The sequence below is a fragment of the Botryllus schlosseri genome, chromosome 9 (assembly GCF_051294905.1).
Source record: "Botryllus schlosseri isolate E-star chromosome 9, Bs_hap1, whole genome shotgun sequence".
Classification (NCBI taxonomy): Eukaryota; Metazoa; Chordata; class Ascidiacea; order Stolidobranchia; family Styelidae; genus Botryllus; species Botryllus schlosseri.
Genome location: NC_137244.1, coordinates 1,898,040 through 1,918,077, shown reverse-complemented (window position 1 = coordinate 1,918,077; position 20,038 = coordinate 1,898,040). Strand labels below are relative to the sequence as shown.

Genomic DNA, 20,038 nt, shown 5'->3' with positions numbered 1-20,038 from the left:
ATAAAGAGTGGTGAGGTATGTTATTCTGATGCATGTATTGTATATGTTTCGGCGATATGATGTGGGAGATGTAGAAAATAGTTAACGGTATACATACTGAACCGTTACCAAACGAAGGGTGAAGATTGTAAAGCTAGCTTAATCGGAAGGATGTCAATCGTCTCTTAAAAGCTGTTAATCTTGACAACCCATTTTGCTAGATAAAAAGTTTCTCGGGGTGATCCTCGCGCGAAATCCTATACAACTTTATGAGCCACGATTCGCAGTTTTAATGTGGTGATTAGCATTGTCTCGGATAAGCCAACTTTATAATATCTGCCCTTACAATACTAGCTGTCGGATTGTTTGTTGCTTTGTTTTGTATATGCAGGATAAATATGAAATGCTCAGAGGGCATCTAATTTATCTTCAATTTCCTACTCGAACGGACTCGACAGATATATATACATATTATTGGAATCAGTTGCAGAGTTCAAATAGATTTTTATGTTATATCTGAACATAAGCCGTGCTTGGGGGACCCGCGGATCTTTTCTGAAAGGAATCAGCTGTACATAAGTTGGAATTTGGATTGAGGTGAGATACAAAAAGTAGACCTATATCGTAAATGCCTCCTTCAAGATTGTAGATGTATTTATAAATCTTTCTCTAGTGGCATGTCCCGGCTTTCGTGCACTGATCATAATGACGATTCGCGTGCAAGCTGGTATTTTGGTACACATGCCGTATTTTCTTTATAATGACACTCATGACAACTGCACGAGGACGCCACACCGTACATTGTAGCTCCGCTCTTGCATATACATAGGGGCTGCGGGTAGGTTGTTACAGGCCACAACACCATTATAAGCCGACTGATGTTACGTGTGTAATGTGTAATTTTGCTAGGCGATCGTTATAGGATATACATATTGATATATTCTGATATAAGGACATTGAAACCATATTGTCCTTGCTGCTCGCTCGAACATAAACCATACTTGGCATCGTGGGAATTTCAGTTCACACCGATACCATATTTGTAAAGTTTTCGCGATATGCGGTGAGCAACTCATTATCCCCGTCTCCATTCAATGTTAGTGAGATATTTTTTCAATACTGCAAAAGAAATGTACTATTTCACAGGAGTTCCGGAAGGAAAAATGGCAGAACTGACGCAAATACCGGAATTGATCAGATTACCGAAATATTCAAGACTCGGACTCAAAGTCACGAGTAAGAATTCGTAATTGCAGTGATTTTATATTCGTTGAAGATATTCGGTGGTAATATATAGGTGACGGGTTGGTGCAAGCTGGCTGTCCTATATATTGAGCGAATTGCGTTAGAATTGAGATAGTCCGGAAAAGTTTCTTTTGCGGGGCTATTAATTCGGCCGGCTGTAATTGAACCTCAAACTAAAATTCTACAAAGACAAAGTAAATCCGAAAGGCAGACTGCTACGCAACATGACAGACTTGGACAGCTAGATGATCCTATAGTTGTTTAAATATACTGATTAAAACAAAATACTGGTAATCTAATTCTAATCTAATTTGAGGAATGTTTATCGCTTCAATTCTAGTTATAAGCTAATTTGTGAAATGTTTCTATGCTCCTATTTTTTTATTCTAATCTAATGCTACGGGAGTACTGTATTGAGCAAAACGAGTCAAGCTGCTGTACTGTATAGATGAGGGGTGGGCAATTATTTTCTTCCGCGGGTCAAATGAGAAATAGAAAATACGTTTGCGGGCCAAGTGAAAAGTTTTAGCTATATTCTCCAGCGTATTTCAATTTTATTTCTAAATTACATTGTTAATAAATGCTGCTCAGTGAATGTGTTGATATATAGCCTAAGTAATGAGAAAGTGACGGTTAATTAAAAAATTATCTATTTGCCGTCATGATTCGAAACAATGTTAAATATGATACATATTTAACTCTCTTTAAACCCCTATCCACGTTCTTCTATTAACACTCCAAAGCAGTGGATTTCTAACTCTTTTAGGCACGCCCCTTTATGATAGGAAAAATCTCGCGCCCCTGATCATGATATCACAAAATATTAAAAATTGCAACCAGAATGCTAGCAATCTCAACGGATAGTTTGATGGCATGGAAGATCATGGCTGTTGATGAGAAAAATATCAAAGTCGGAGCAACAACTATAAGTTGGGGTTATATCTCGTGGAGTGCGAAAAAAATATTCATTTAACTTCGGATTCGCGCAACCCTTTTGATGCTTTTACACCCCTCAGACTAGATGACCTCATGGGGCCGTATCGCAACTCCGTCGCCAAAGCATCTCGATGGTGCAGGCGAGAAAGAATATCATATCTCTCTCTCTCTCTCTCTCAGTTCGAGAACCAGTGCACTGAAATGTATATGCAATAGTACAAAGCTTATTCCTTGGCCGCTACCTTCCGAGCCACAGCCTTTATGTTGAGCAAAGCTTGCATTTTTCTGAACGGCCCTCCCTTGACCGAGTGTTTCGTGTTTTTGTCACAAGACCGACTTTAATTAAAATGTTTGATTCCGGCGACATGCTCGACAAAAACTGAAAGGACGGGTATACCCCGGACTTCAGTATACAAATATTCAGTGCTCTAAATTCTAAACCTAAACCATTGAATTTCAGTTTTCGGCTTTCTTTTTTTTGACATGCCCGTTAATTTTTCATGGGTGACAGTTGGCAGATATGATGAGTCATATAGTAATCGCGAGCACTGATTGACTTGTTTTACGAATTAGGGATTTGGAAACGTATCACGTAACAATTTGAAACACCTACCGTATGATGCGTAATGTGACAATGGCAACAAGGAAGATTCGAACAAAATTATAGAAAGAGTGATTTCTTGTGACTACTCATACTTGGCCGCATTGCCTTTATTTTGAATCTTGATTACACATGTGAGGTAAGTAGGCAGCGTATTAATGAACAGGCTTCAAAGTAAACGAATTCCCTGTTCATTTGATACAGCCTATGGTTTTATTCATTCAAAAAGCAAGTTTCATGTTTTGAATTCCAAGCAACCTTTCGCGGGCCGCACTTTGTACAGGTCTGGTATAGATATTTGTCTCTGATTTGATACGACCTGATATTGATTCAATATCTAAATTTTCTTGAATTTAGTAATTCTAATTCTAATGTAGGCCTAATTTAAAAAGTAATGTGAAGCTATTATTGTAATTTTAATCTCATTTCAAAAACAAGGCGTAGCTATAATTCTAATTCTAGTGTAATTTGCAGGAAATTGCGAAGCTATAATTCTAATTCTAGTGTAATTTGCAGGAAATTGTGAAGCTATAATTCTAATTCTAGTGTAATTTGCAGGAAATTGTGAAGCTATAATTCTAATTCTAATCAAATTTTGAAAGGCTGAAAATTTTCTACTTTTCCAACTTTACATCTTGGAGGAAAGCATATAACGCCACATGCTGATGTCAGTCGCGTTGCGACGTCTCTGTCATGGTCGTTTCACAGTGGTGATTTGATGCATTATCTACAAAATTGGCTGGAGATTTGCTTTTGCTCAGACTTGCAGGTTTTTAGTTTGGATCAATAATTGGGACCTCACTAGTTCAGTAACGTATAGTCAGTTGCAAAGTAAACCGCACTTTTATAATCTCATTCATTCGAATGCCCAGGAAACATTTGAGCAACATATATATCAGCTTCAGAATAGCGTTCAATGTTTTTAAACGAAAGATAACGAACTAATACAGTGGTTCTCAAACTTTTTTGGACCCCCCCCCCTCCTTGATGACAGTGGAAAATTTCGCGCGACCCTTATCGTCATGTTGAAATACTATTCGAAAGAGCAACAAGAATGTTGGCGATTCCAACGAGTTGTTTGATGTCATTAAAGTTTATGACTGTTAAGAGACCTATAAAATGTGAGATTCGGACAATAATTATCAGCTAGGGATATATCGCGTGGAGCTAGAAGAATTCATAGTGTAATAATAATTAATAAATAAATAAAATAATCGTGTTCAATGGTAGCACCTAGCGAACATATTTTAGCAATTTTGGTGTCTAATAAGTAATAGGTTCTATTTCCTGACATGGAGCTTAGCTCAAGCGTCGCTGACCAGAAGTTAAATCATGGACCAATTGCGCGGATTCGTTCTATACCACTTCGATTTAAATCCTCATTTCTAAGAATCTAAAAGTATGTTACACGCGGCATATGGCATGACATTATCAGGAAATATTTTATTTCTTCAAAATGTTGCGTCTTACTACGCGCTCTGCACATATGCTTGGCAGGCAAACAGACTATAAAGAAATTAGCTAACACTTACACGCATTCATCGGTTACTCCTTATACAGAGATATTTTCTGATCCGTACACGGTCCTGTATCAGTCACAATCTAGCGTCGGTGTATGGATGGGATGGTACGACGCTACTATGACATTTCAAATCGTAGTATAATTTGAACTACTGCAGTAGTTGGAGCACATTTTAAACTCATTCCTAGTTCAAGAAACTTCATTTCTCTTAGCCGGCTCCGCGCCTCCCTTCGGATACTTCCACGCCCCTCTTTGAGCAAGCCCTTAGAGTTGACAATGTTTTGCAAGACATGCACATCGTCCTAGCGCCAGCGATTTCATCGGTATGCGAATGAAGATCCGCATAGATCGTTGGGCGATAGCTGCGAAACTTGATGCGCACTCTCACAGAAGCTCAAGTTTGATCAGGAACGTTCAGTGACGAGGGGATACAGTTTCTGGCAGTCGAAATAAAACGATCTAACGCTTTCAGAATGTTAGCAGTCTCATGACAGCACGATCCTTTAGTGAAGTTCACAATCAAGTCAGATCATATAGTATAGTAAGACGCATTGTGTGCACCCTTACACGACATAGCACGGTTAACGAAAGTCATTTTCCTCTTCAGATTACAGTAATTGTTTCTCTCTTGGCCATATGGTGTCGACCCAATCCAAATACGGTCATAGTTACAAAAGTAAGCGAATATTACTCATTATGACGTCAAAACATATCGTAACATGTGAAAGTTCAAATATCTACCTTTTCGCCATCAACAAGAATATAATGCCAGTTATCCATCACATTAAAGACACTTTGGTATTTTTCAACCATACCGATTTTATTGCACTTGGTGACAATGCTGTGGAACGATCACGACTTCGAAACTGAGCTAGTTCCAGTACCGTTCGTAGCTTTGTACTGTATGTTTCGTATGTTACGATAGGCCAATCAAGGTTTCAAGGCTTTAGCAGTGAAAGTTACTGTCCAAACTATTATTCTCGTTGATAAATTAGCTACCAGTACCGAACAGCGTATAATTTCAGTACTCGAAAAAATTGTATTTTACTACTCGACTCGAATCATCACGATTATTACTCGATTCAGGCTCGACACTCCAATCATTGTGCCCAGCCCTAGTCATAGTCCGTCCTGACTGTGACCTTGCACATGTCATCAGATTATGCACTAGAATTCGGGCCCTATATATGTAGTCTTTACTAGTTCAGTACTTTTATGACCTGTATGCGAGTTAGTTGAATCGTTTACTGTACCGATTTTAAAGTATTTTTATGTTCACAGAGTGTCCAAACAAGCAAAGCACACAACTCGCGAGCTCCAGCGCTTCCGGGACATCTGAAGCATGCAAGATTGATGCCGTTATCATGGAATCGGAGTACGACATTTTTACTAACGCGCCCGACCGGCACGACATAATTCATCGGGTGTACCACACAATGATCGGAAAGCCGTTCACAGCCGATTTTCTGGTGGTATGGGCTGAAAAATTAAAGAAACAAGACCGCGACGTTGGAGCTATCCTGCTCTACGTAGTAACGAGTAAAATGTGCGAATGGGACAAGTATGAGCCGACGGAAAATCTGATTTTTATCGGCAGACGTATTTATGATTTATGTCAATGCGCGGAGGCGTTGATGCTAAAGGAGCCCACTGTCGTTTCCAATTACGTGATTGATTTCATGGTTGATTTATTGGAAATGATCAAGAATCTTACCGGAGCAGATCCTAGGCGTAAAGCGTTGGAGGAAGCCGCGGCTCTAGGTACCATGGTATTCGTCTGCGCAATCACTCACAAATACAAGAGAGGCGTTGGATACGGTGAAGCTGCTCTGGGTCATCTCAATCGGTCGCAATTTAGCTCACAACCGTCTGCGTGGCATCAAACTTTACTATACAACCTCGCTCTGTGCCACCACAGGATCGCGTGCTACAGTCGAGCTGAGAACTGCCTCGTGCGGTCGTTGCAATTGTGCAAGATTATTGACTTCGGCGGAGAGGAACTCGCTATAAGGGCTATGAAAGAATCGGAATCCGCGTTGAAGAGTGTGCGGGCCGCGGTAAAGAAAAGGGACAAGCGCTCGGCTAAGTTTCATGCTCACTTCCTCGGTGTTGCGATGACGGGTGCGCTGATCTGCATTAGTACTATGCTGATCAAGTCGATGGTGCTCTTACAAGATCAAATACCGTAGGCGCGTGCTATTTTGTGTACAGATATTTCTTGCTTTATCATTTGAATGCATGATTTGCACCGGGCATATTAACACCATGTTTTCCCACGAAATCACCGCTATTTCCGATGAAAAGCTTGCAATATGCTCTGGTAAATTTGTAAGCTAGGTTGAGACGAATTGTCGCAGTCTGGTGGCAGCCTTTATCAGTCAATCGGTGGTGACGGTTCGTACATGTGCATTATGCCCCCACACGGCAAATACAGGATAATGACTGTAGCGCTGGATTATTCGGAGCAGTTCCTAATATAGGATCGTGTTGAGTGGACTACCCGATCGATCTGACGACTCCAATCAATATTTATGAGTCAGAATAACATGGTTCATAAGAACTTGTGCGCTTCTGCATTAACCACCATGAATTCCACACATCGCAGCGTTAGCGTCAGATCAATTAGCATCATCCCATACTGCATCGTGTTGTTCTCCTAAGTTGGGTTATAGCTAGTACGGCTTGAAAGTAGGACTATGGACGCCACAATTCGAGTCCTCGAATCTGAATAGAGTATTACTCCGAATGATTCGACTTTAGTTTTGACTTTAGTTATGATATTTATAGTACTAACAAAAGGAGTTAATTTGTCGTGAGATAACATAATAGTGGTATAATCCACAGCTGCGAGTTCGAGTCTGACCAAAGACACTCCGGAATTTCTGCCCAAGTGTGGGAGGGCTGTCTAGGCTCCTCGCTATCTGATCCGTATAAGCGCGCTTGTCTTATAAAAAGCCTAGAAGTAGGCCGTGCTACAAGTCGGCAGCCACGGAATAAAAATTAAGAAAATTGACCTGGCGTAAATGACCACAGCAGGCTAGTCGACAAACACTATGAATACCACAAACAAAGACTAAGAGTTATCAACGAAAATTATAATTTTCATAATTTTTTCCACAGTGAAAGGCTGTAAACCTCGATTCGTCGAAGCGCAGCATACGAAATGTAGCGCAAATCTGTACGCACGTTAGTGGAAATGCCATATCCGTGAAGTCGTTGTCAACAGCAATGTCACAAAGTATACAAGGAAATAGGTATGGCTTAAAATACCGAATAATCTTTAATGGAATATAAAACTGGGGTCTATTTTTTGTGGAAGGCTATCCGGTAGATATTCGAACTGATGTGGCATTAGAATGAGTGATAGCATACTCGATTTAGAATGCAATCCCCCAGGTATCGATTTTGCCCAGCGCTACTGGGAAGGTGGGTCGGAAACTCCCTGATCTATTATGGGGTGAACGCGTTTTCTTCCGTATCACAGCTAATCGCATTGGAAAAAAATGTTAAAAGTCAATGAAATGAAGATGCTATACAATGATGCCGCAATCATTACTACGGAAAGATGGAAGTGTGTCAATTCAGTCTTATCGTGAAAAACGACTGCAACTTTACAATTTCGCGAATACGTGATATCAATTTCTCAATTATGCGTGGTCATCGTCTCAGACGGCTGAACAGACTAAATCACACCCCGGTCCTCACCCATGACCTCAAAGTATGAACCATTAGCACTTCATATCGGTAACTATTTGGTTTTCAGTGTAATTAGCAACGCGACATCATAAACGCTTTGTTCTAATGAGGCATAGTTCAAATTATGACCATTGATTTGCTCGTAGTACAAATAACGATCCATTTGCTAATGTTCTTATCCCAATTGTACGTTCCAAATCTCAACGCATAACAGACGAGCGCAGAAACAGGGCATGAAAGTGAAATTACATTAGCAACAGGTATCATGGAATACAGAGGCCTAATTGTAGCACATTATATATAGAAGTGAAGATATTGACAATTATGCACAATAATCCGCAATATTGTTGCTAGTGGGAAGAGACCGAATGGAATTGTGACATAAAAAAGAATCAGTTATACCCCAACCAGCTTAATCATTTGGATTTGATGACATATAAAAGGAAAGATGAGATTAGTGATAGGCGTGAAATATTAGAAAGTTGATACGTTGGCAGATCTAATTAGACTCGTCGAACGTACATGTGCCGGATATAACAACAACCACGAATTTACTGCCCTGAATTGAACGTAACTCAATTCGACTCGAAATAAACGCTCACTTGGTTGCAGTGCCCAGGCGCGTTGGAGAATCATTCTAAACCGTGAAAAATTTGATAACACTTAATTATTGCAAAGATATCCTCGTGGAGTTTGATGTGTTTAGGACGGTTTAAAGCTATGAATTTAGTTGCATTATTCTATTTAATTTACCACTATCACATATACAGTATTGCGCTAAGTTAGACGTCTGGAAGCGCTTCTATACCACTGTGATAACGTGTATGCGTACTCGAACGGATGTGGTAGCAATTCTGGCTATAAATTATATGTGATTTGCACTGTAATCGTGTGAGATACATCTCCTCTTGCAGTGGTTTTCAATTAGTACTCAACGTGACAGTTGGGGCTGTCTGTGTCGGTATGTTTCCAATGAGACACCGAACAAAATACGCTGGTTCTTGCTTTTGGTTAATGTAATATTTATCCACCATCGCCTGGCACGTTCTGTCGTGATAGATATCCATTAGAAGTTACGCACCATCAAGAATGCCGTTATGTGGGCTTGTGGGTGTCCTTTGCAATGGTTTCTAGTTATTAGAAGGTTTAGCTGTTGTTTTTGATGGTGCTCCGATTATTATGGTCATTTACACCTGGCTGATATTTGGTAATATGGTTACTGATCTGGCGACTGATAGCCCGACCCACTTTCGTTCAAGGATTTTGTAACACAGAATTTCTTTCCACGTGTTGGAGGTATGTTGAATTATACGTTCGGATTCGTTCGGTCACATCTCACGGTGGTTCGCACAATGAAACATTGCATTAAACGTGGGCCGCGAACGGAAAAAGTGTCGGAAGTACTGCCCGATCAATCACCTATTAATAGAAGAATTACAGTTTCCTTCAGTGCTATCGTAGAGCAGTGAAGGAAAAACTGTGTGAGGCACAGAGTGTGCCACACCGAGTACGCTTACATTGATCAGTCTTCAGTTCCTGCTATGGTATTTGCTAGTCGATTATAGCAAAGAAATTACATACGCTCATAATTTGTTCCGGGCACGATGCTCAATCCTTGCTCTAGTCTACTGACGCAGACTTGTGCGAGACCACCCACGATTTTTCGCACATTAAACCAATATACCTTCGACTTTGGATGTCACAGACATTTGTGTGTTCTTTCTAGGAATATGTCTTGTGATTACACCTTTACGGATACTCAGATAATGAAGTACAGGTGTCAGAATTGGGGTGATATCTCAGCTTTCTGGCAATGTATAAGTCAGGGGGTTCCTGCGCCCAATCTCGATCACGAAATTTCACGATTTTCACGTAGGCCTACGCGTCATGAACACCGCGGAAAACCATATCGGAGACAAAAATAGAGCTTGACCAGACCGGATACGATGCCTTTCACCATGTACCCAGCTCGGTCTAATTCTACTCTCGGAAATTGTTGGCTTGCAACGCTCTCGATTACATTACTCGTTGGCGAAAAATTGATAGATGCTGATATATCAACTATGAATGTCAGCACTGACCAACGTTTCCCGGATAATACGGGTAATTCATTGCCTCATAACGTTTCTGGCTCACACCGCAATTTCAGCACGTAATAACTTTTTAGTTCCTTCCCGTTGAATGCCTCATTCATGTATAGAGAGTATCAGCTCGCAAATTCGCAATATATTCCAAGCTAAACTTGTTGTTATTCAACTTTAGACCTTGAGATTCTACAGCGTCAATTTAGCAACAATGCAGGAATTTGATATTCCGATTTACTTTGCGATTATGATTCTAGCAGCGTCCAATATCTTGGCGATGCCTTACGAAAAACTAGACGCAAATCCATATCAATCCGATCGTGGAAATGAGAAATCCGACAAGGAAACATTTTTAAAATCACAAGGTTGGTGATTTTGAGCAGTGCATTCGCTCTTGCAGCCCGCATATTATTATGATTTCTTTTTAATTTAGGCTAGATGTAACATTACTATCTGCATCAATATGATGACAATGTATTTACAGGTACGTGTGAAGTCAGGCATGGAAATTATTGTTTCTATGTGGAGATGAGAGGTCCGAACACCATGAATATGAATGCGGCCAGATGGCTATGCGAGAGAAAAAATGCAAAACTCGGGAATATCTACGATTCAGAGCATTTCAATAAGTTAACCGAATATTATAGGCCATTGGTGGGCGCTCGCCTGGATCGGGGGTCAGCTATCGGCATCAAAACGGGAATGATATACGACAAGCAGGTACAAGTTTAATTCTAACCATCCGTCATCGTCATAACAAGGCAACCTTTGCAAAGATTGGTAACAATGGTCCATAAACTGATTGGGGTTCCGAAACACCAAAATATGGGTACGAGATGCATTGTGTAATTACACATTTTCCGGGGTAGTGGTCCTCGACCTTTTTAAACTTGCGGACTGGTAAAATTTGAAACAAATTTTGCGGACCGTGAACCGTGAAAAATCAGAGTTATCCCAAAATTTAATTGCGATATCTGTATGCAACTGAAAAGGAGATATTGAAAACGTCGTTTGAACAAAATTATTGAAAATGGGACGGTAAAATTTAGTGTAATTTGGCAGAAAAATAAAGGCTAGCAAACAGAAAAGTCACATTTCTTTCAAAATATACCGAACAGTTCAAATCAATTTAATTGTTGAATAGTGCGTCCGGTTGCAGAACCGTCAATGGAGCAACGTATAACGCGTCTAATATATAAAAAAAAAATTTACCTAGGTGTCATAAACCACTGCTGTTGAGCGAGTTTTAGGCTATACCTTTGAACAGTTTCGTACAACACTATTGCAGCATTGTGACGTGCGCTACGTCCAACTATACCGTGAACTATACCGCGAAACCATGCAGAAAATGCATTCCAAATTTGTTGGATCACTCGACAGTTTGATCTTTCATTTCTCTAATTAATGAACAAGCTTTCTACTTCTTCATTCTTAAATTAAGATATGAAAGTAAAATGTATTTGGAAGACTAGTAGGAGACTTGACAAGTATACTGGCGGTTGAGAGCCACTGTACTAAAATGTATTCATTTGGTGTGAAAATTATATTTTAATGGTTTTGTTCTTTAAATACTCTGTTGATGTAAAATTCATTTTGTGCGCCAGTAATCTGTAGTAATGTATTAGATGTGTAGGCCTACTTAGATGTGTATTGTGGTAGATTTTGGTTTTTTGTCTTTGCGAAATTTTAGGCTTCCACCAAGGCTAACAGATCAGCGTAAGTGTTACCCAGGTTAGGAATGAATGGTCTTGAACTCCTGGCGTAACATAAATAGATGGTTGAAAATCAATGCATCCCCGTGGAAATTGATATAATGCCTCACGGCCTTCAAGACTGAAGGAAATAATCGCATTTATCATATTTCTTTTCTAGACACATACCGTCTACCTTTCTGATCGCTCACGAGCTCCTTTTATTCGCTGGAGACCTCATCATCGATCACTGAGTGCTCATCAGTCGTTCATAACGTTAATTATACATCATGATGAAGATAGGACACGTGATGGTTTTGAAAATGTGACAGCGGGACATGCCAATTTCGGGGCTCTATGTCAATTACGCGTTTAGGTCTTCTTATGCTACTGATGAGGAAAATTAATTCGATCGTTGCAATTATAGGTTAAATACGCATAACATTATAGTGTAAAGCACCTTCGTATGAAAATGTCGTAATAACAACACGTAATTACATGAAATCATGTCAAATACATATGCAGGTCTAAGGCATTGATTGTTAACCAGGTTTCCCGGTAACTCCAGGGTAGACTGAGCCAGTGTCAGGGATTTCGCTGGGTGTCATGTCACACACCTAACTCATACGATTCGTTATAACACGCATGTCTTGGTCATCATTGGCTACAGGAAGTGGTTCTCAATCGGAGAGCCGTGGCACACTGGGGTGCCACGAGAACATGAGCTGAACAGAGCTGCAGTTGACATAGAAGGCAAATTATGGACATCCAAAGTCAGGTTTGCATATGACATGCTGATGACTAGAATTCATCAAAGGCAACGACGCCGTGATTTAGCGTTTATTTTATCGGAAATATTAGATAAGTATATTTGATTAAATGCCGATATTGCAGTTACTGTCTTGTGTTGGAAAGTACCGTGTAATCTGCTCTATTGACTCATTCCTGCACTACGGTCTCGAAACTGTAATATTTATAGCCCCAATTGTCCTTTTTGAAATTTTTTTCTCTGCATTTCTTGTGGTTTTGTATATTTATTTTCATTTGTTATGCGCCATTGATTGGAATGTGTATACTCCTACAGGTGACGGCTGTGTACCAAGGCCTTGCGGCCCCTCGTCGTCATCCTGGTCCGTAGCGGATTTTCACTTGTGTGACAAATAAATGATTGATTGATTGAATTTTGAGTGATCATCAAGTGTTTCTCTTGAAACGTCGTGCAGTGTGAGACGATAACATCGAGATAAACCATAATCAATCTTGTCACCCATCTTGTCATCCCATTGGTTGAATTAAGCACTTTATCATAGTTAGTCAGTCGCCGAGTGCAGACGACTATCTCTCGCTCCGTTAGCTAATTGCCTGTACTGATTACGTGCAGCTCGGACGTGCTGCGCAGTATAGGCAGTATAAACAGAGTAGACCATATCGCAGAGTACGACGAAGACTTTACTACCTTAAGTCACTTCGTACTCGCCGAGGGGTACATAATATCAACAGAAAGACTGGGATCTGCCAGGCGGCGCCGGGGACCCGAAGCCTCAATCAACATCCCTGATGATTAGCCTAAAAGCAACAGTTAAACTTTGAACTATGAACACAAGAACTCTGAAATCTGCGTGGCGCCAGCAAGAAGCTGCCGTACTTGTGACTGACCTCAAGCTTGATGTGTTGGCAATCCAAGAACATCGCCAGCACTTCACCGAACCATTCCGCGAAAAAGACCTAGGCGCAGACAATATCATGGTCCAGTCACCTGCCAACCAAGGCGCAGTTGGAGGCGACGGTCCAATCATGTCCTGGCGTGTCCACGCTGAGGCAAAGATTTGCGTTATAAACATCCGAACACCACTGCATTCCCAGCTGATACGCTCGCCTTCTACGACCAACTAGAAGGTATTATCTCCATCTACCCACAGCGAGACATAACCATGCTTCTTGGGGACATGAATGCCACGTTGGCCGAGCGCTCACAGCGAGTTCGCTTCTCAGTTGGCAACAAAAACAGTAACTCTGAGCATTTTACCAATCATATTCGACCTCAGCGACCTCATTCCTCTCAACGCCAACTTCTCTATGAAGCCGAAACGCAGGACGATATTTGAAAGTATGCGCCAACGCAACACACGTCTGGATTATATCTGCTGCCAAACTCCCGCACGGTGCTACTTCACGAACTTCCGAACGGTGCGGATGCTAACGATGAGGATTGACCTTTGCATGCACCATGGTCGACACCTTGGTGTTGGCCATGCTTCGTGAACGCCTCCCGTTCGTCCCGAAGCGTTCACTGAAAGAGCCCCTACCTAATTGGCTTGATCTCAAGAACGCAAATAAGATGAAATACTTCATCATGCACACACTCCACGCCCTTGATATCCAAAATACTATACCGCCTTAGCGTCACTTGTGGAAGCAGTCAAGGATGCAGACCGTGAAACGCTCGGTGAGGCACATAGCAAGCCACGATCAAAATTAGCCTGGGAATCCGACCCAGCAGTGCTCATGTGCAGGGCATGGTATGGTATGGAAGTAGGGTATGGTATGGAACGAAATTTCGGTATGGAATATGGAAGTATGCAAGTATGGTATGTTATGGAAATTACCCAAGTATGGTATGGAATGTGTTTTCCATACTTCCATACTTTTTCTTACTTTGACAGTTTTGCTAGAACCATGACAATAATCCTACTTTCGATTCGTCAAATTGATTGCATACCACATAAAATCGCTCATTGTCTATGTTCAAAGTTCATATCTCAAATTAGGATTCATGACTCACCCATCCCGGTCGACATCTATGTGAAGACAACAAATTTTCGCGCCGCGCATATGAATGGAAATAATATTATTGATAAAATTATTCCGATTTAAATATCATAACAATGAATGATATTCGACCGCTGTCGCGTTACAATTGCATTTCGCTTATCGTAACTTCCACTACGTAAATAACCAATGTAGTTCTAAAATCGTAGAATCTGAGAATGTAGAAGTTACATCAATATTTTTATCAATTTGTTATGTTCTGCGCGTTGGGAGGATGATCGTCACGCAATATCTATTTGGCAGAACCATTATTGTAATTCAAAAATATGTAGCTTGCCTTGAAGCGACTTTGCGATATGTAGATCTACAACACGCATTCTAACTCATGAAATCTGGTTATTTCTAATATAATGGACAGCGTGAAAGCAACTGAAGCGGCGCGAAGAAGCGGATTTACCTCCAATTCACGCATGTTTCTCTCTATATAGGCCAAATTTCATATTTTTCGAATCTCTCATCAACAGTCATAACCTTTCTAGCCATCGAACAATCTTTTGGTGTTGCTAGCATCCCGGTTAGATTTTGTGATATGACGATAAGGGGGGCACGAAATTTTTCACTATCATAAAGGGCGAGTGTCTAAAAAAGGTTGAAAACCATTGGCATAAGGGTTGGGAACCTATCTTATGATTTGACAATACTTTTGTTTTATGTAATTCTGAAGATGAGGTTATGCTAGCAGTGCACTAGATTTACATGTGAGATTCTGTTGTGATTTCCAAATAATCCCGTGTGTATAGGCCTACATCATAAGTTCCTACATCGCTGACGACATATGATATAAAGAAACTGGGATATCATAGGTGCATCAGGACTGTTTTAATGAATAATCACATTCAAAATAAGTAGCATATATACGCCAGAACATTTCCACACATCAAAAATATAACATCACCTGAGAGGTTGGTCAAGTTTTGAAAGTATGGAAAAAGTATCAAATATGGTATGGAAGAATGTTGGTATGGTATGGAAAGTCGTCAAGTATGGTATGGAACGATTGGGCGGGTATGGAGTATGGAAGATTCTCATTCCATTTCATACCATAACATGCCCTGCTCATGTGTACGTCAGAACCTCAAGACTCTCAGACGTGCCGCGTACACCTCTGGAACACTGGACGCACATAGCGATGCTGACGAGGCAGCTCTGCACCTAAATAACGTTTAATACGCTGCTCGCAAGGAACGAGTCGAAGCTATTGCTCTTTCCGTGGAAGATGAGTTGGAAGCAAGTCGGTCAAGAGCAGCCTGGAAAGCCATCGGTGAACTAGTTGGCTTCAAGAGGACCCGCGTGAAGGCCTGTACGCAAGACCTCCCATCACACTTCGAGACCATCCTATCCACACCAGCACCGAACATCGATGTGCTTTTTGCACCGCCTTCATTAGCCGCAAATCCTCTCGCGATCAATACAAACCTGATCACGCTAGCTGAGCTCAGGACAGTCATGCGCGAATTACCACAATTCAAGGCCACTGGTACGGACGGCATCCCAACGGCTGCGTACACCTCAGGCGTTGCACCTTTGCTCCTCGACGTCATGAACGGTGTCCTCGAAGGCGGCCCGGTGCCGACCGAGTGGCTCGAGAGCGAAATCGTGCCTATATACAAGAAATGCGCTGTGAGTGACCCAGCGGACTACAGAGGCATCTCCCTCATGCAGACCGCGGCCAAGCTGTTCGGCCGAGTACTGCTCCTTCGCATACGTGAGGAAGTATCTACCAAGGTCCTGAATGTCCAGAATGGATTTCGACCATCCCGCGGTACAACAGAGCACATCCTGGCACTGCGCACAATCATTGACACCTGCCGCTCACACGAAAATAATGTTGTGGCTGTCTTTGTTGACTTTGCGAAAGCCTTCGACTCGGTCTCGCGCCCAGCCATGGCGAAGATCCTCAGATTTTATGGAATTCCTGAGGTGATAACGTACGTCATTATGGCCCTCTACATTGACACACAACCGCGAGTCCGAACAGATGACGGTCCAAGCGGAGATTATACCACTTCGACTGGCGTGCTTCAAGGTGACACTTGGCACCATTCTTATTCGTGGTCTTCCTTGACTTCGTGCTACGAACGGCCTTCCCGGACAACTCGGACTTCTTTGAATGGCGGCCACGGAAAGAAACGCGCTACGCGTACGACTCGCGAGGCTATCCACATAGGTATTCTTGCCTACGCAGACGACCTCGCCTTGCTTGCCTTGAATACCGCATCGGTTCAGCGCCTCATCAACCATCTAGAGGCCGCCGTCGCTCTTATTGGCCTCCCGATCAATGCCAAGAAGACTGAGGCTCTGGCCATACCAGCTCTGCCGGAGAACGCGACACCAATTCAACTGGGGGAAATCAGGCTCAAGAATGTAAAGAGTTTGGTATACCTCGGTATTAGCGTCGCGGACTCTGGAAAACCAATTGAGGCGAGGCGAGCAAAGGCCTGGGGCGCGTCAAGACGGCTACATTGCCTCTTCCACTCAAGTGCCTCACCCCGGCTCAAGACCAGCATTTTCCGTGTCACTGTCGAGCAGGTTCTTCTCTGCGGAATAGAGGCACTCACGCTGGCTAAGACGCTCAACGGCACCTACGATGTACCCCTCCGCTACGCACTCGGCATCCACCACCCGGAGCACATTTCCACCAATGCATTGCGCAAACTCACAAAAACAGTCCCATGCAGTTTGCTGGCTACTGAACGACGCTTCCGACTAATCGGTCATCTAGTGCGGCATCAAGACGATCAACCAGCCACCGCCATCATCAACCACATTCCGACGGAGCCATGGCGCAGAGGTGTCTGGAATAGAACCACACACAAAAAAATCTGGTAGATTTACAAAGAAATTTCTGTAAATTTTACAACGAATTACCGGTCGCAGCCAATAGCAGCGTGTAGCTTGTCATTTTACATTTTGATATGTAATATTACATTAATTTAGCTGCTAAGTCAAGTTACCAGAATTTCTTCGCAAGGTTACTAACAGTTACTCGCTACGGCATTTTACCAAGCTATTGGCAAAATTGATTAGCTTCCAAGCCCCAGCAACCAGTGGATACGTGGAAATGCATGTCACTGTGATATCATTCTCGTTGCGATTCGACCTGATTCAACCTCGTTCGCGAGACAGGATTAGGTCACACGGAACTGGTTGACCCTAGTACCAATTTCGGTATAGTGCATAGTTGGGTGCAAGAAGCAGCTGACAATGTAGTTACACCATATACATTATATTATAAGGCTATGGCTACACGGTCGGTCTCGGCGGTTAGATTTGTTGTAACAGATAGGGCTAATGAGTTACAAAAATTAGTTTAGGATATATAATCTTATTCCTGAAACTAGAAATATCAGCACAGCAGCAGGCTCAGTTGACCATTTCTTAATGGCGGACACGGCGACCTATAATAGGTTACCTTAGGTTGCGCGTTGCAGGTTTTTCTGAGATTCGTAGTAAACAACCAACAATCAACTGTGACATCACAAATAGCGTCCGGTTAGGTAAGTAAGTAGGGAACCACACGTGGAGCAATAAATATCAATATATACGAAATTAGATGCAAAAGAAAGGGACTATAGGTGTTGATAGATGTTTCTGTATGAAAAACCAACCTGGATTGAACATTATAACGTGGACAGTAAATATTATCGGTGGCATATGTGAGCGGATGAATATCACTTATTTCAAAGTCGTCTGCGTGTCGAGCCGAGTAGCCGACTGGTCGCCATTAATATTGAGCTTTGGGCATGCAACGGCTGACGGTGCGAAACTTGTTACTTGTGATTGAAGAAAGTAGAGACTTTCGTTGAAGATTCTCAGGACTGATGAATGGGATGCGCATCGTAAAAGGTACAGTAGCCTACTGTATAGTATTCGTTACCGTGAATCAGGGTTGTAACCAAGTCACATGGTTCCGAGTCACGAGTCAATCTGACTTTTGTGGTTTTGACTCGAGTCGAGTCGAGTCATTTTCAATTCATCACCGACTCGAGTCCGAGTCCAAGTCACCGTTTTAAGGGTCAAGTCCGAGTCATAGTGTTATGACTCGTGTCGAGTCCAAGTCACAGTATTGAAGTCATCTTCAACTTATGTTTTCAATCCTGCTTGGGTGATATCGAATTCCTTGCTTGCCAAACATGCTTATTTTGTCCCTATCATAGTCTTGGCACAAGTATATTTAGTTAGGCAGATAACAGACAATTCCTGGCCTCATACCGATGCTACAGATAGACGAGACAGGCCGCCAATACGATAACGTTACTAATCTTGGAACTTTAAATCAAATATCCGTCTGGTCAGTCTGATATATCACAAATAAAAGCATTCAGTTTTTATAACGAGCACATCGACGACCGCTCACAAATAGCTTATAGAGAATTAACGAATTCACGTCTACATACTATCTGATGGAAGACCTACGAATTCACGTCTAGCTAGATACAAGCTGGTAAAGAATCAACAGATAAACGCTCATGTAGAGGTACAGTTTTGCTTTCACATCGTATCAGGTGGTTGACCAGAAAAAAGTCAACTTTCCTGCTAAGCTGCCGAAATAGTCGCCGGAGCGTTACTTTAGTGCTGATTTACTGTTGTCTTAGTCTAATTTGCCCTACATTTACCAAAAAATTCTCAAAAATGAGGACAGAATCTCAAAACAGAGGCTACTTCTTAAAATTGTTAGATTATCTAAAAGAACTTAAATTTGGCTTAATTCCAACCAGTAGAAAGCAATGCTAAGAGAAAATATTTTGGATTAATTACAAATAAAGACTTTCGAAATATACCGGCTACCTCATGATATTGTTAGATTGTGTAAAAATATGATTCATAGAAAATTTGGCTCAATTCCAACTAGAAGAAGCGGAGTTATTAGAGTGGAATATTTTGGATATGAAAAAATAGTCGACTTACTGCTAGTATGTAATTATATTATATGAAATCATTTCTCACTAAAAATACTCCATGTATTTTCAAATCCAAAATTTTCTCCTCTCATTTCATTGATTCCACTTTTTCAAATTAGGCCAGATTCAGTGTTCTTTTTATGCAACGTAGCAATTTTATCAAGTAGCCACCCAGTAGAATAAGAAAGAAGGTATTTTTGATCGGCCCCATTGCACAAATATCACACCACATTAGCCATTCATTATTATCACGTGCACAATGCACATACCTAACAAAACGTCAAACGGACGGAGGGTATTGTGTGTTTTCACAGACAGCAGATCAAATCAATGAGTTACACTTGAAAAATACTAAAGTGAAAAGGAGATTCTCATATATGTTGAGACGGCATGGCCTTAGAATAATCCACATCCACTGGATACACGTTCCTCTGGTGCATTAGATGCAGGAATTGAAAAGCAATTTTGAACCACATTGAAGAGCATTAGATACTCATCCATTCTAGTCGGCCAAAAATGCAAAGAATCATCGCCTTCATATCTACACATGAGCT

At 41.5% G+C, this 20,038-nt stretch overlaps 2 protein-coding genes across 2 annotated transcripts; both read left to right on the top strand.

The window, feature by feature from the left end:
- Positions 1-377: 377 nt before the first annotated feature.
- On the top strand, positions 378-7,515 carry LOC145446207 (uncharacterized). Its single transcript, XM_080324443.1, has 3 exons — positions 378-576; positions 1,126-1,215; positions 5,565-7,515. The coding sequence occupies exons 2-3, from the start codon at positions 1,143-1,145 to the stop codon at positions 6,470-6,472; spliced, it is 981 nt and encodes a 326-aa protein (XP_080180569.1). The 5' UTR covers positions 378-576; positions 1,126-1,142; the 3' UTR covers positions 6,473-7,515.
- Positions 7,516-8,332: 817 nt separating this feature from the next.
- LOC145446026 (uncharacterized) lies at positions 8,333-12,300 on the top strand. Its single transcript, XM_080324213.1, has 3 exons — positions 8,333-10,428; positions 10,548-10,783; positions 11,936-12,300. The coding sequence occupies exons 1-3, from the start codon at positions 10,275-10,277 to the stop codon at positions 12,128-12,130; spliced, it is 585 nt and encodes a 194-aa protein (XP_080180339.1). The 5' UTR covers positions 8,333-10,274; the 3' UTR covers positions 12,131-12,300.
- Positions 12,301-20,038: the final 7,738 nt, after the last annotated feature.

What these genes read in the sequence shown, in the direction of transcription:
- LOC145446207 (XM_080324443.1), top strand. Translation starts at nt 1,143, where the DNA reads ATGGCAGAACTGACGCAAATACCGGAATTGATCAGATTACCGAAATAT. An exon ending in ACTCGGACTCAAAGTCACGA is followed by an intron (nt 1,216 to 5,564) that starts GTAAGAATTCGT and finishes TTATGTTCACAG; the next exon opens with AGTGTCCAAACAAGCAAAGC.
- LOC145446026 (XM_080324213.1), top strand. Translation starts at nt 10,275, where the DNA reads ATGCAGGAATTTGATATTCCGATTTACTTTGCGATTATGATTCTAGCA. An exon ending in AACATTTTTAAAATCACAAG is followed by an intron (nt 10,429 to 10,547) that starts GTTGGTGATTTT and finishes ATGTATTTACAG; the next exon opens with GTACGTGTGAAGTCAGGCAT. An exon ending in GAATGATATACGACAAGCAG is followed by an intron (nt 10,784 to 11,935) that starts GTACAAGTTTAA and finishes TTTCTTTTCTAG; the next exon opens with ACACATACCGTCTACCTTTC.